The following is a 15,006-nucleotide window of genomic DNA, read 5'->3' as shown; positions in this document are numbered from 1 at the left end:
TTAGTTAATAATTATGAATTACTATTAATTTTGTTAGCAATGATAACAGTGTTGTTACATGTATTTTTAAGTCCTCACAGTTTTTCTGAAAAACCAAAGGAGACACTTATTACATGAAAATTTCTATACCTCAACATTCGTGTTTTGTGGAAAGGCAAGCTTTACTTCAAAGCAATATGAAAAGAGCAGTCAGGGGGTCCACAACTACAAACTGGTAGAAGGGAGAACACAGTTACATGTCTGTCTGGCAGGGACTCAGTAGGGAGTTGCACCAATTCCTGCTGATCACCAAACACTTGCTCGATTTCCTGTTCAGGTTGAAACTATAAAGGTAGACTTGAAGATACCAGTGATATGCCATTGTTATCCAAACACATCTATTTCAGGAAAGAGGACACCTGGAGGCAACTTACTTGAGGGAATCTGCTTAATTATTAAAATAAATATTTACATTGAAATACAGTTTAACTTAGTAGCTTTCCTCACATTTTCACACTTTTACAAGAGCCACAGAGGTCTCATTCATGTTTTAAGCAGTTGAGCTGGTAAAGATCCTGTCTCCATTTCACAGGAAATGCATTACATCCAATTACTCCTCACAACCACCAACTGGAAGGTTATTCCATTACTTTTGAAGGACTGGTTGGGTTGGCATCAGCGATGGTAGCCAAATAAATGAGATTTCTATGTAACACATGTTGGTACCTATGGGTGAAAAACAGGCAAATATTAGCGGCTTGTTTTTACTGAACATGAACAAAAAACTGGAAATTTACCTAGGAATGGTACGTCCATTAATTGGATGATTCAGTGTTATCAACCTTCTATTATTTTTTTAAATGCTGTATCAATAAAAATACCAGGTTTAACGTGCAGAGACAAGAAAATCAATGATGCCACATACTGAATTTATATTGCACTGTCCTTTGAACAACCAGCAGGAAGAAACTGCAGATACCATGCAGTGCAATCAATCTTCTTGTTTAACACATTCAAGAAAAATATATCCAGAATCTTACCTGTTTTTCACTTATCACTTCTAGAGCTGGACCTTTCCAGGCCAAGCCATTATCACTTCTTGCTTAGACTATGGTATTCTACCAGTCTCCTAACTGGACTCCCTGCTCTACCTTTGTATTCTTACTCTATTCTCCATACAGCCTGAGTGATTGCCATACAATTTAAGATCATGTCTTCTCTCTGTTTAAATTCTTCTAAAGGCTCTCATCTCATTCTGAATAAAGCTGAACCTTTCTTGTGGCCTACAAGGCCCTATATGATGTATGACTGGGACCTCTAGTTACCTCTCTGATCTCACCTCCTACCATTTTTGCTTTGCTCACTGAGTTCTGGCCACAGTGGTCTCCCTGCTGCCGCTTGAAGACATCCAGCACTCTCCAGCCTGGGGTTTTTTCCACCTGATGCTCTCTCTGCCTAACACGTCTGCATAGCTAGCTCCCTTACCTCAGGTTATCTACTCAAACGTCACATCAGAGATACCATGTATAAAACAGTACCCTTTTCCACACTTACCTGGCTTTATTCTTACTCAAAGAGCCTAATTATATGATTTCTTCCCCTTAGATTCTAGAGTCTAGAATGTAAGCTCCATGACAGCGCAGCCAGTTATCTCTTTTGGTACTGATTCCCCAGTAGCTTAAACAGTGCCTGGTACTTAGTTGTACTTATAAAATATCTGTTGAACCAACTTAAAGAAGGGATGAGATACTTCCATGATCAATGTGAACTTTCTATACTAGGTATTTTCAATCACGGGGTAGAGCTCCCTACCCAGGAAGACAAATCAGACTAGGGGGCAGGAAGAATGGCCTGTGCAATGTGAAAATGCCCACCAGAAGATTTTGATAACTTTCTTACCCACAGGTTGAGAATCACTGCACCAAGTGGAATGTTTTGCAACTATTTTCCATGTGGAAAAATGAGAAAGTGTTTACTGTCAACTGCAAGAAGGCAAATTACAAATGCCAAAGTCAAATGTAAAGACTTACCCAAAGATGGATATCTCTACCATTCCACTGAGCTGTTTAGTGAGGGACTATGGGTGGTTTTTTTACTGGGTGGGAAAAGCATGGCTTTCTTAAACATGTCTTCAGCAACAATGAAACAATATTTTTTCTATAACAAATGGGGCGTAATTCCCGAACAACGTTTAGAAAAGAGATTATTTTGTCTCATTTTGGTATATGGCTAGAGGGCACAGGCCATTACTGTGCAGGATTTACCTTGGCTTAAGTTGGAAATCTTTTATTGGTCTTTGTGTGTGTTACAGAGTTAGAAATGGGAAGGAACTTAGCAAACGGTGTGACCCCCTCGCTGAACAGAAAAAGGACGAGCCAGGACTCCATGATGAGAAAGCCAGCTCCTAAGACTGGTTTTCTGAGTGATTCCACCGCCATCTCTTGTCACGAGCTGCCATGGCTTCACGTGAAGGAGGTTTTGCAACGAGCGTAATTCAAGTTTTGAAGGGGGCGCTCCGTCGAGCTCCAGGCTTCACCACGTACTGTCCCGACGGTCGCCGGCAGGTAGATAACCTCGCTGACCCTCACCCGCGTTCCGTCTCCCAAGACCCCGCCGTCAGGACAGGGGCTGTACCACCACGCCGGCTCTCCCCCACCCCCCGCTCGGAAGTCAGGGGAGGCTGCTGCGGACTTACTGGACGCACTCATTCGCCCGGCCTTTGTTCTGATACTCCACGATACAGCGGATCAGCTGGTCATTCTCCTCCAGGAGCTGCAAGATCAGAGAAAGGGTCCGTGCAGCGCGCCGGCAAGGCGTTCAGGCACCTGCCCAAGGTCTCCCAGCCCAGTGCCGGGCTGTCCTGCCCCGGCGCCTCTGCTGAACTTGTACCCCTCAACGTCAATGCCCGACGCACACGAGTCTCCGATGGGATGCCGCTCACTCCAGGAAGCTTCCCGCCACCGGCAGCCCTGCCGGTTCTCGGCTAAGAAACCCGTTCTCTCCGAGCGCTCACCTGCTGGATCGTGTCCTGATTGACCTGCGCCTTGCCTCTCAGCCAGTCTGGTACGAACGCCACCGACATTCCGGGAAGCCAGGCTGGAAGCCGGTCCGAGACCCGGGCGCACCGACCCCAGGGCCCACCCCAGCAGTCCCGTACGACGCACGACCGCCGCAGGACAGGCGCAACGTCGTTTGTGATTGGGCGCGGCAGCGCGACGCTCGGCGTCCCTCTCGGGCCCCGCCCCTGGGGCTGGGGAGACCTGGGCTGATCCTTCGCGTTTGCGCAGTCCGGAAAGCGAAGCGGGGGGCGGGCCCGGCGTCCGCTCCTAGCCTCGTAGGCTCTGTTTACAGTCTATCTGCGGGAGCACCGCGCCGGGCTCACACGAGGCTCGTGGCTGGACCTCAGCTCTCCGGCTCCGAGTCCACTGCTTTGGACATCACTCTCGTGCCTCCAGGCTTGCTTCTGCAGCGTGAACCCTAGGCATTGCCTCCTGCCAAGCCAAATCCTGCAGGGCCAAGGAAAACACTGGTGTGAGCTTTACGTTTTGCTAAGGGAGAAACTCGCACATATGCCTATCTTTCCTTTGGGCAACAGTAACGCTTATTAGGTTTACAACCCTAGAAAGCACTAGTATGTTCTCCATTTTACAGATGAGAAAACAGAAGTTAAGTTCCTTACCCAAGGTCACATAGCTACCAAGGGCAAAGTCAGTATCCGAATACGGGCAGTCTGGCTTTAGAATCCTCACTCGTAACCAGTATCCCATTACTGTAGATGTGGTTTGCTGCAAGACACGGAGAAAGCGGGGCCTGCCCTCCTGGGCCACACAGTTACTGTTGGCAACCACCAAAGCTCTGAAGTGGTTGTCTTCTCTTGTCCAGCCCATCCATGGTGGACATAGGAACCAGGCTGGTTTTCCCTGCAGCAAGGAGTGAGCAGCAGCCACATCATTTAGGAGGGAGATCTTGGAAGGCTTTACTCCTCAAAAGGGGGCGTAGGTGCAATTTTGCCTCCTACTTCATTTCCCTTAGAGGTGGCCCAGATCCAGAAAAGGCTCCTCTGCTTCTTTCTGCTGAGCTTTCCCTCCACAAGTCTTTTTTTATCCAACCCTGTGAGGCAGTTTTCATCCCATTTCACAGAGGGGTAAACTTAGTGAGAGCAGTGGGGCAACATGCCTGAGCTGGGCCAGGACTCAGGGCTTTCTGGTCCTCAAGCCTGTACTGTTATCCCCAAACCAGGCTCCCTGCTCAGGGAAAGTCCCCAGAGGTTCTGCAGAAAACAGAGTGGGTAGAGGAGGAGCCATCAGGGGCAGGGTGCAGGCTTTGATAAATCCTATTCAGCCCTATTTCTGTTTAGACAAACGAGGAATGGCAATACATGTGATGGTGTTAAGCGAGGACAGGCACAGGAGACGGGCCTGTCCAGCATACAGAGAAAGCCCTACAGGATAATAGATGTCTCAGTATGAAGAGGAAATGGAGAATACACAGGTGATAGGTGTCTAGAGTCTGGACTCTCTCCTAGGAGCCATGGATGGTTTCAGGTAGAGGTGTGAGAAGTTAGAGATACATTTTACAGTTTTCCTGGTGCAAGATGAAAGGCAGGTAAGGCAGCCAGACGAGAAGCAAAAAGAGCAGTGAGAAGGATGTTACAGGTGTGCAAGCCAGAAATGGTGGGAGCAATGAAAAAAGAAGTGTGTGCATTTGAAAGATATTAGGTGCAAATTTGACAGGACTTAGTGACTTAATGGGGAGGTGAAGAAGGAGGAATTAGGGAGGACTTCTGGGTTCTGGCTTGGGCGACTGAGAGACTGGTGATGCCATTCATGGCGGTAGGGAAGAGTGCAGGAGAAGGTGTACTGGAAGTGAGAGTGACAGATTCAGCTGTGGACATGTATAGTTGCAGGGGATGTCCAATGGAGATGTTGAAGTCTGTGGCTGGCTATTCAGGTCTGGGAACTCAGGGCCAAGGACTAGGCTGGCAATATGAGGTTTGAGAAGTATCACTTGTTGGAACTGACTGCGACCATGCAGTGAATGAGACTGCCCAGGGAGAGTGTCGTTGTCTTTTTTTTTTCATGGCAGAGGAAAAGAAGCTGCAAAGGAGAATGAAAGCTAGAAGGAGACTAGAGATATAAGCGGAAACCCAGGAGAGTGTGAAATAGGACAGCAATGACAAATGCTGTTGAAAGGTCAAAGCAAGATAGAAACTAGGTCTTCATGAGGGAAATGTTGGTAATATGGCGAGGCAGCAGTCAGAATTGCAGGGAACTGAGAAATTAAGGGAAAGGTGATGCAATGGAGTCTTTAAACACAGGCCACTTTCCCCAAAACGTTTGGCTGTAAAAGGGAAAGGGAAAAGAAAATGGTAGTTGGAGGGACAGAGTTGGTATCAGATCAGGGGCTTTTACTACATTTACATTGTTGTGCAGCCATCACCACCATCCTTTTGTAGAACTTTTTCGTCTTCCCCAGCTGAAATTCTGTGCCTATTAAATACTAACTCCATATCCCGCTCCATTTCCTTTCATCCCTCACAGGAGCCCTGCTGCCTTCCACACAGAATTCTTTATACATACTGTTCCCTCTGTTGAAACACTCTTCTTCTCCCCTTTGCCTAGCTACTACTCAGCCAGTGTCATGTCCTCGGGGAAGCCTCCTTGGAGCCCAAAGTCCAGGCCCGAAGCTCCTGTAAATTATCTCAAAAACCTTGCTCCTCTCTGAAGGGCACCTATCTCAGTTTGTGTTTAAACACGTGTTGTGTGATGTTCTCTGCCCTCCTCTCTTTAACACAGTTTTTAGTGTCAGGAGTTTCTCGCTACATCTCTACGGCCTGGCATAGTGCTTGGCACATAACAGGTACTCAACATTTGTTGAATGAATGAATGGACGAACACTGCTTCCGCATCTCCCTTGACCCGGCCATTCACCTGTGAGTGCCTCCGATCCCAGACTGGGGTGTGTCCTTAGACTTCGGCACCTGATCCAGGCTGGCAGGAGGCTGTGCTCTTTGGTTTGCCTATCTCGGGCCTCCCGCCTAGCCCCGCTGACAGGGGAATCCACGCCCTGGGCGTGTCGCTCCATTACGCGGAAAACTCCTTGGCTCCACGCGTCAGTCCAGTTCGCTACCCCTGCAGGAATCGAGCCGATACCGCGCATCCCCAGACGTGGGAATTACAGGCTTGGACCTCAAACCCACGTGGGTGAGAGCCCTGAGATGGGAAGAAAGTTGGGAGTCGCGCGCCCCAGCCACGCCCCCGTCTGCCTGTGGGTCTCGGCCCTTTAAGAACCACTTGGTTCACGACTCCTCCGGGAAGGACGGTGGAGGCGCGCCAGGATTGGTCAGTTTGGGTGACGGTGTCGCTTAGCAGCAGCGAATGGCGCGAGGGGGGGGGGTGTTGTGTGTTCAAAGCTCGCGCATGCGCGCCGTCGCCTACCTGCGCCTGGGCCGCCGGTGACTCGGTCCGGGTCCGCCGGGTGGGCTAAGGTGGCAGAGGAGGCGGCGGGTGGCGCGGAGGGAGGCCGCTGACTCCCGGAGGCCGCCGTCCGGGCGAGGTGAGGGATGGCGGGCGGAGGCGGGCACCGCGGCCCGTTAGCCGAGAGCAAGCGGGGCCGGGTGTGGCGCAGGGCGGGCCCGGAGCTGGAGGCGACCCCAGGGCCGCCCCTCCCTCAGGCCCAGCCTGCAACCACCGGGCTTCGTGGGGCTTCCTCGTCCCCCTTCCTCTCGTCGGCTGCTCGGCGGATTCTGGGACGACCCAAGGCGCGCGCCTGCGGGCACCCTTAGCTGACAGATGCGCGCAGAGCGCTGCTCCCAGTGGGAGGAGGCGGGCTGTGCCGAAAAGAGCGAGCGAGCCACGATCTCCTTAATTATTCACGAAGCTCACGTCACAGTGTTGTTTAATTTTAATAGCAAACTTCCCATAGCCTGCCGATGTTATAATATTGGGCTTACCAGGTATTGGATGCGCTGGACCGCCTTTTCTGACCGCCAGGTGTAGAACGTGGTGTACATTTGTGTCCACTGTAGGCTTGTAGAAATCAAAGCCACAAAAGAATATTACCAGTGGTGAAAAGTAATTGGTGAAACCTGTCACGTGGTCGGAAAAAAAATAATAAAGCGCAGCCCTATGCATAGAATACATTGTCATTAAATTTGACACGGGAAGGAATTAATCCTCTTAAAGGTAATTTTAGTGAAATGAAAATATAAATAATTGAAAGTGGTTTGATATTGTTAAATAGAATTAAATTGACCTAATAGCGTTTGCTCTGGAAAATACATTTTAAACAATACTGTTAGAGCTCTTAAGTGTTTGGGTTTACAACACAGAGGACATTTGGGGGTCCCAAAGTTTTTATGCTCAGAAGGAGCCTCAAAAAGCAACTGCGTTCTAAAAAGTGACGGATGGTCAGAGAGATAAACGGACTTGTTCAAAGTAATACACTGAGTAAGGAGCAATTGTAATAAGTGAAACCTTAGGTCTAGGCTCCTTCTATTAACAGGTCTCTGATTAGTTTTGAGTGTCAGTACTCTAGGAGAAGGAATTGTTTTAGGGAAATAGGGGTCGCTGCAATCCCAAAGATTGGATTTAGAGAAGCAAGCGTGTAGTGGAAAGATCATAGGCTTTCAAATATTTCGAGTAATGAAGTTTGGGTTTTTATCCTGGCTCTACCTTTTGAGCCTTGCAGCTACAATTTTCCCACCTGCCCAGTGTAGATTATGCCTACCTCATAGTTATGAGTGTTAAATAACATTATCGGTGTAAAAGTTCCTAGCACAGTACCTGGCATAGAATAATAGCTGCTATCAATTTCAGTCCCCTGTCCTTAGCTCTTAACAAATGACAGTGTTGACTTCTACCCTCCTTCGAACCCCATCCCCAAGCAAGGAGGAGCAAAGCCTACAGGATCTACAAATTAAGTGACCAGTTCTCAAGTCCTGTGACTGAAGGTGAATTCAGTAAGGGTGACATGACTCAATTTTGTCTTCTGTATTGTATATTTGAGGAGTGGGCAATATGTCTTATGGTGAAAACCTGTGTTTAAATATTCGTGTGCCAAATGAAACATTTTGCTTGTTTAAATTACTATTTTGCAGGGCCTGGTCATTTAATGCTGTGTTTCTCCCCTTTTCTTTCTCTATTTTAGAAGGAGGAGGTGTCTGTGGTAGGGATTTGAAAGAGGTTAAGGGTAAAGGGCAAAGAAAAAAAACCAATGGGAGCAAGGGTAGCCTCCAGCTAGGCACAAAACCTTTGCTAATAGAATAGGGATAATCGATGACATGAGCAATTTATAAATAGAGCTGAGAAGAGGATTTGGGAAATGGGGGAGGCAGATTAAAATATTTTTGTCCAACTAGTAGTGCCTTGGGTGCTGAGCATTTGATTACTACTTAAGTTTCTACTTTTAAGAACTTCCATCTATGTAAACTTCTTTCTCTTTTTCTCTCCAAGTAGAGATTTATTGTGAAAAAATGTTCGACATATAGATCAGAATATGACAAGATCTGCAAACCCACGTTTTTCTTGTTTTAGTGAGCAAAAATAAGGCAGCCCTAGGTCATTCATTCATTTGCTTAGTTTTTATTGAGGGCTTTCTAGTATGTGGCAGGCATGGTGCCAGGTTACAAGGTCCACTGGTCTGTGGAAGGAACTGGTAAGACCTGGAAGTGTCTCTGTGTGAGCAACGCTGAGGTTGCTTTTGTCCTTGTGTCATTGATAATATTTTTTCTATAATTGTAGCATGATTTTCCAGATTTATTCCACAGCTTTCCTGTTTTAGTTACCTGCAAGCAGCTTTTATTTTAATGAATCCTGAGTATAGTACCTCCCAATTTGGAAATGTCATGTAGTTATGGAGCTGCTCACTATAAAACATGCCCTTCAACCTTCACGCATAAATCATCAGAACTACAGTTAGTTAGCAGAAAAGATTATTCTACTAGTAGAGATATTTACAAATGACATTTGAATTAGAAGTATGAGCATAATTTAAGTAAGCTGTATAAAGACTTTAACTGAATACTTTTTACTTTCACCTTTTATTTTAGAATCATTATAGTCACAGGAAGTTGCAAAGATAGTACAGAGAGGTCCCATATACCCATCACCTAGTTTCCCCCTTTGATTACATCTTATATAATATAATATCAAATCCAGGAAATTAACACTGATATAAAGTGCATATAGTTCTGTCATTTTATCACATGTAGATTCCTGCAACCACCATCACAATCAAAATACAGAATTAATCATTCCATCACCACAATGATTTTCCTCTTGCTGTCTCTTTATAGTCATACCCATTCCCCTTCCTCTTCTTCACCATCCCTAACCCTAATGAGTTCTCCATCTCTATAATTTTGTCACTTTTGATAATGTTACATAAAAGGTATAATGTATATATATGTGTGTGTATATATGTATATAATTATATATATACGTGTGTGTGTGTGTGTGTGTGTGTGTGTGTGTATATAGCCTTCTGAGATTGGCTTTTTTCACTCAACCCAATGCTCTTGAGATCAATGCAAGTTGTTCTGTGTTTCAATAAGTCATTCCTTTCTAGTGCTGAGTAGTATTACATGGTATTAATATACTATGTTTTGTTTAACCATTCACTATTTGCAGGACATTTTGGTTGTTTCTGGTTTGGGGCTGTTACAAATAAAGCTGTTATGAACAATTGTACACAGGTTTTTATGTGGACATAATTTTTCGTTTCTCAGGGATAAATGCCCAGTAAGGTATGAGAGATCTAGTTTCTGCATGCTTGCCAGCATTTGGTATTGTCACTTTTAAACATTTTAGCTGTTCTGATAGATATGTAGTATTATCTCATTGTGATCTTAAGTTGCATTTCCCTTAATAGCTAGTGATGCTGAACATCTTTTCATGTGCTTATTTGCTGTCTGTATATCCTCTTTGGTGAGATGTCTCTTCATGGACTTTGTGCATTTTCTAACTGGATTGGTTTTTTGTTTTGTTTTGTTTTTACTGTTGTGTTTGAGAGTTCTTTATAAATTCTAGATTATTAGACATGTGGTACAAATATTTTCTCCAAGTCTCTAGTTTTTCATTGTCTTCATATGGGCTTTTGCAAAACAAAAATTTTAATTTTGATGAAATTCAATATACTGATTTTTCTTTTATAGATTGTGCTTTTGGACCTTATCAAAGAACTCTTACCCAGGTCCTGAAGATTTTCTCCTATGTTTTCTTCCACTTTTATAGTTTTACTTTTTACATTTAAATTTATGATACATTTTGTGTTAACTTTTATGTAAGATATGAGGTTAGGTCAAGATTCTCCCCCCTCCCTTTCTTTTGGCCTGTAGATATCCATTGCTCCAGGACCATTTGTTGAAAACTATCCTTCCTCCAATGAATTGCTTTCACACCATTGTCAAAAGCATTTGGCTGTACTTGTGTAGTTTTATTTCTGGGTTCTCTATTCTGTTCCACTGATATATGTGTCTGTTCCTCTGCCAACACCACATATCTTGGTTACTGTAGCTGTATAATAAGTCTTGAAACAGGATGGCATGGTTCCTTCTACTTTGCTCTTTTCAAAATTGTTTTAGCTATTTTACTTTCTTTGCCTTTCCATATAAATTTTAGAATAACTTTTTCTGTATGTACAAACTACCTTGTTGATGTTTTGACAGGAATTGCATTAAACCTGTACATCAATTTGGGGGAGAATTGACATCTTTACTATGTTGAGTCTTCCAATCCATGAACATGGTATAGTTCTTTATTTATTTAGGGCTTCTTTGATTTTTTTCAGCAGTGTTTTGTAGTTTTCAGCGTTCAAGTCCTATACATGTTTTGTTGGATTTATATTTAAATATTTAAAAAATGATAGCTTTATTGAGATCATTTTTTGAAGAGATTGTAAATGGTATTTTATTTTTAATTTGGTTTATACATGTTCATTGCTAGTATGTAAAATTGAGTTTTGTATGTTGGTCTTACATCCTGCCATCTTATTGAATTAGTTCTAGGCGGTTTTGTTAGTAGGCTCTTTGGGATTTTCCATATAGACAATTATGTCATCTGCAAATAGGAATAGTTTTGTTTTTTCCTTTACTATCTATATATTTTTTGCTTGTTTGTTTTTTGTTTTTGCTGTTTCTTGCCTTATTACACTGGATAGAACTTCCAGTACTATGTTTAATAGTATTGGTGATAGCAGACACTCTTGTTCTGATTTTAGAGGGAAAGCTTTCACCATTAAGTATGATGTTAGCTGTGGGCTTTCTGTAGATGCTCTTTATCAAGTTGAGGAAGTTCCCCTCTATTCTTGTTTTGCTGAGAATTTTAGCATGAATGAGTGTTGAATTTTGTCAAAAGCCCTTTTTTATGTTAATTGATATTATTGTGTGACTTTCTTTTTTAGCTTGTTTATATGATGGATTATATTGTTTGATTTTAGAAGATTAAGCCTGCCTTGTATCCTGGAGTAAATCCCACTTGGTTATGATGTCTTAATTCTTTTTATTATATTGCTGAATTCTAGTTGCTAATATTTTGTTAAAGATTTTTGCATAAAAGTTCATGAGGAATACTGGTCTGTAGTTTTCTGTATTTCTGTTATTTCTGGTTTTGATATCAGGGTAATACTAGCTTTATAAAATGAATTTGGAATTGTTCCCTCCGCTTCTATTTTTTGGAAGAGATTGTGTAGAATTGATGTTAATTCTTTTTTAAACATTTGGTAGAATTCTCCAGTGAAACCATCTGGACCTGGAGAGTTCCTTTTCAGAAGTTTTAAAATTACAAATGAAATTTTCTTAATAGGAAATTTAGTTATAGGATTGTTTAAATCACCTATTTTCTAACGGGTGAATTGTGGTAGTTTGTGCTTTTCAAGGAATCAAGCCATTTCATTTATGTTGTCAAATTTATATATGTAGAGTTGTTTGTAGTATTCCCTTATTATTCTTTTGATGTCTGTGATGTCTGTAGTGATATCCTGTTTGATGATTGATATTGGTAATTTGTTTCTTGTCTCGTTTTTTCTTTGTTAGTTTTGTTAGAGGTTTGTCAATTTTATTGATCTTTTCAAAGAACCAACAGTTCGGTTCATTGATTTTCTTTGTTGCTTTTCTGTTTTCAGTTTCTTGATTTCTACTCTATTTTTTCTTCTTCCTGTCTGCTTTGGTTTTTTTAATTTCTTCTCTTTTTTTTTTTCCAGTTCCTTGACATGTGAGCTTAAATTATTGTTTGAGATTTTCTCTCTTTTCTAATGTTAATGTTTAGTGTTATAAATTTCCCTCTCAGCACTATGTTAGCTATGTAGCAAATTTTTATATACTTTTATTTTCATTCATTTTAGTGTATTTTTTAGATTTCCCTTGAGACTTTGTGTTTGACCCAGGAATTATTTAAAAGTGTGTTGCTTAATTTTTTAAATGTTTGGATGTTTTCTTTGCCTTCTGTTATTTCTAGTTTGATTATATTGGTGTCATAGAACACACTCTATATGAATTTTTATACATTTATTAAGGTTTGTTTTATGGCCTAGGGTATAGTCTGTCTTGCTGTATGTTCTGTGGATGCTTGAAAGGAATTCTGTTGTTGGACAAAGTATTCTATAAATGTTGATTACATATTGGGTTGATAGTATTTTTGAGATCTTCTGTATCTTTGCTGATTTTCTCTCTAGTTGTTCTATCAATTGTTGAGAAGTCATCAACTGTAACTGGATTTTTCTATTTCGCCTTTCACTTCATTAGTTTTGCTTCACATATTTTGCGTCTCTGTTGTTTGGTACATATACATTTAGCTTTATGTCTTCTAGATAGATTTATTCTTTTGTTATTATGTAATATTCTACTTATTCCATAGAAATTTTCTTTGCTCTGAAGGCTGCTTTACCTGATAGTAATATAACTCACTCCTTATTTTGATTAATGTTTGCATGGTATATTTTTCCCATTTGTTTACTTTCTACCTACCTATGTTGTTACATTTGAAGTGAATTTCTTGTAGAAATTATATAATTGGGTCATGTCTTTTATCCACTCTGTTCATCTCTGTCTTTAATTGTATACTTAGGCAATTTGCATTTAATGTAATCATTTATATATTAGGGCTTAAGCTGGCTCTTTTATTTTTTTTCTGTTTACTTTTGTTTATTGTTTTCTTTTTCCTGCATTTCTATGAGTAATTCAAACATTTTTTACAATTCCGTTTTTATTTATGTATAGTGTTTTTAAATGTATCTCTTTGTATAGCTTTTTCAATGGTTGCTCTAGTATATAGATGTATATGTATTATGTATGTGCCTCTGTGTGTGTGTGTGTGTGTGACTAACATAGTCTCCTGGTGTTAACATTTTACCATTTCAAGTGACGCGTAGAAACTTAAGCTCTCTTTACATCTTTGTACTTTTCCTCACTTATAATTGTCTTAAATACTTCCTGTATATCCGAGTATATTGAGAACAACATTAGACATGTTATAATTATTGCTTCAATCATCAAACATAATTTAGAAAACTCACGAGAAGGGTAGTAATCTATTGTATTTTTTCATGGTTTTACTCTTTCTGTTGTTTCTTCCTTCTTGATGTTCCTTGATGTTCCAAGATTCCTTTTTTTTTTTTTTAATCATTTTCTTTCTGTTTAGAGAACTTTCTTTAGCCATTATCTTGGAGCAGGTGTGTTAGCAATAAATTCTTTTAGTGTTTCCTTATCTGAGTATGTTTTAATTTTCTCTTCACTTTTGAAAGATATTTTGTTGAAAATACAGAATTCTGGCTTGGCATTTTTCTTTTAGCACTTGAAAAATGTACTTCCTTTTGGCTTCTGTGATTTCTGTGAGTTTGCTGTTATTTGAATTGTTTCCCCCTGCAAAGGTAAGGTGTTGTTTCTTGGTTCTTTCAAGATTCTTACTGCCTTTAATTTTCTTATGTTTGACTGTGTTTTGGAGTGGATTCCTTTGGATTTATCCTTTCTGGAACTTATTGTGCTTTTTGAATCTGTTGGCTTATGTCTTTTGCCAAGATTGGGAGGTTTTCAGACATTATTCCTTTGAACACTTTTGCAGTCCCACCCTCTTTCAAACTTTCCTCCAGCATCTAGACTGGAATATTTGAGTCAAAAAGAAAATGGAGTAAACTCACAGCGCTGTCATTCCTCAGGTCCCAGGGTCCCTTGCCAGTCTGCCTTCTTCTCTCCACCTCTCAGAATCTTCTTATGTTTGTTTTATATATAAGGTCTATGAGTTTTAGTTGTATTTATTGGGAGTAGAAAACAGTACTTGAACTCCACCTTTCCAGAAGCAGAAGTACCCCGTTCATTCTTTTTTGAGCAGTGGTCAGATCTCTTCTTCAAGTACAGACTGTCTCATGATAGCTCATAACCTGGATTCACAAACATCAAATGCCTACAGTGTGCAAAGCTCTTACCAGGCAGTGTGGAAAACACAAAGGTGAGCCGTGAGCCTCTCCCTATTTGTATTATTCCCCCCGCCCCCCATCTTTAGGAATACAAAGTGCATTTTCACAAAGGAAAAGTGTTGATTCTGTTCTAGACTCACAGCAGCATGTGAAACACCTCCACCCCTCAGGCAGCTACCTTCCTGTGCATGGACATCCTCCCACATACACAGAAACACAAGTAGCAGTCGACATCATACTGTCACCTTCATATAAGCATCGTACATCTTTTAAAATATTGAAAAATGGATGTGGGTTTCTCTAGTTTGCAGTACTAGTAACTCGATAGACCTGAAATACAGTTTTTATTTATCTTGAATGCTGTTGTTGGAGGAGAAACAGGTTCAATCACCTAGAGCAGGGGTGTCCAAACTTTTTTCAATGTTTTTCACCAAGGGCCATATGCGGTAAAATACACAAACAGCAGGGCCACTCACTCGAGGTGAAGTACGTATTGTCTCACCTGGTTAATTTAAGTAAACTAAATAAATATATTTTTGGAATTTGCTGCGGGCCAATTAACAATGGATTGCGGGCCGCAGTTGGCCCGTGGGCCGCAGTTTGGACACGCCTGACCTAGAG

General features: G+C 41.7%; 2 protein-coding genes across 4 annotated transcripts in view; one reads left to right on the top strand and one right to left on the bottom strand.

Moving 5' to 3' along the window:
• Positions 1–409: 409 nt before the first annotated feature.
• SS18L2 (SS18 like 2) lies at positions 410–7,002 on the bottom strand. Its single transcript, XM_081071584.1, has 5 exons — positions 6,932–7,002; positions 6,417–6,808; positions 2,993–3,485; positions 2,675–2,751; positions 410–705 (listed from the first exon to the last, which is right to left on the bottom strand). The coding sequence occupies exons 3-5, from the start codon at positions 3,059–3,061 to the stop codon at positions 618–620; spliced, it is 234 nt and encodes a 77-aa protein (XP_080927710.1). The 5' UTR covers positions 3,062–3,485; positions 6,417–6,808; positions 6,932–7,002; the 3' UTR covers positions 410–617.
• Positions 6,204–15,006, top strand: part of SEC22C (SEC22 homolog C, vesicle trafficking protein) — a 27,372-nt gene continuing 18,569 nt past the window's right edge. Inside the window, exons 1-2 of one of the 3 annotated variants that reach the window (XM_081071582.1) lie at positions 6,467–6,534; positions 7,865–7,930. The gene's annotated coding sequence lies outside the window, so the exon portion shown is untranslated. Of the gene's footprint in view, positions 6,321–6,368; positions 6,535–7,864; positions 7,931–15,006 lie in introns of those variants that run through there. The other 2 variants (XM_081071583.1, XM_081071581.1) reach the window with 2 other exon arrangements.

The sequence above is a fragment of the Rhinolophus hipposideros genome (assembly GCF_964194185.1).
Source record: "Rhinolophus hipposideros genome assembly, chromosome: 14".
NCBI classification, from domain to species: Eukaryota; Metazoa; Chordata; class Mammalia; order Chiroptera; family Rhinolophidae; genus Rhinolophus; species Rhinolophus hipposideros.
This window is presented reverse-complemented; position numbering and strand designations above follow the sequence as displayed.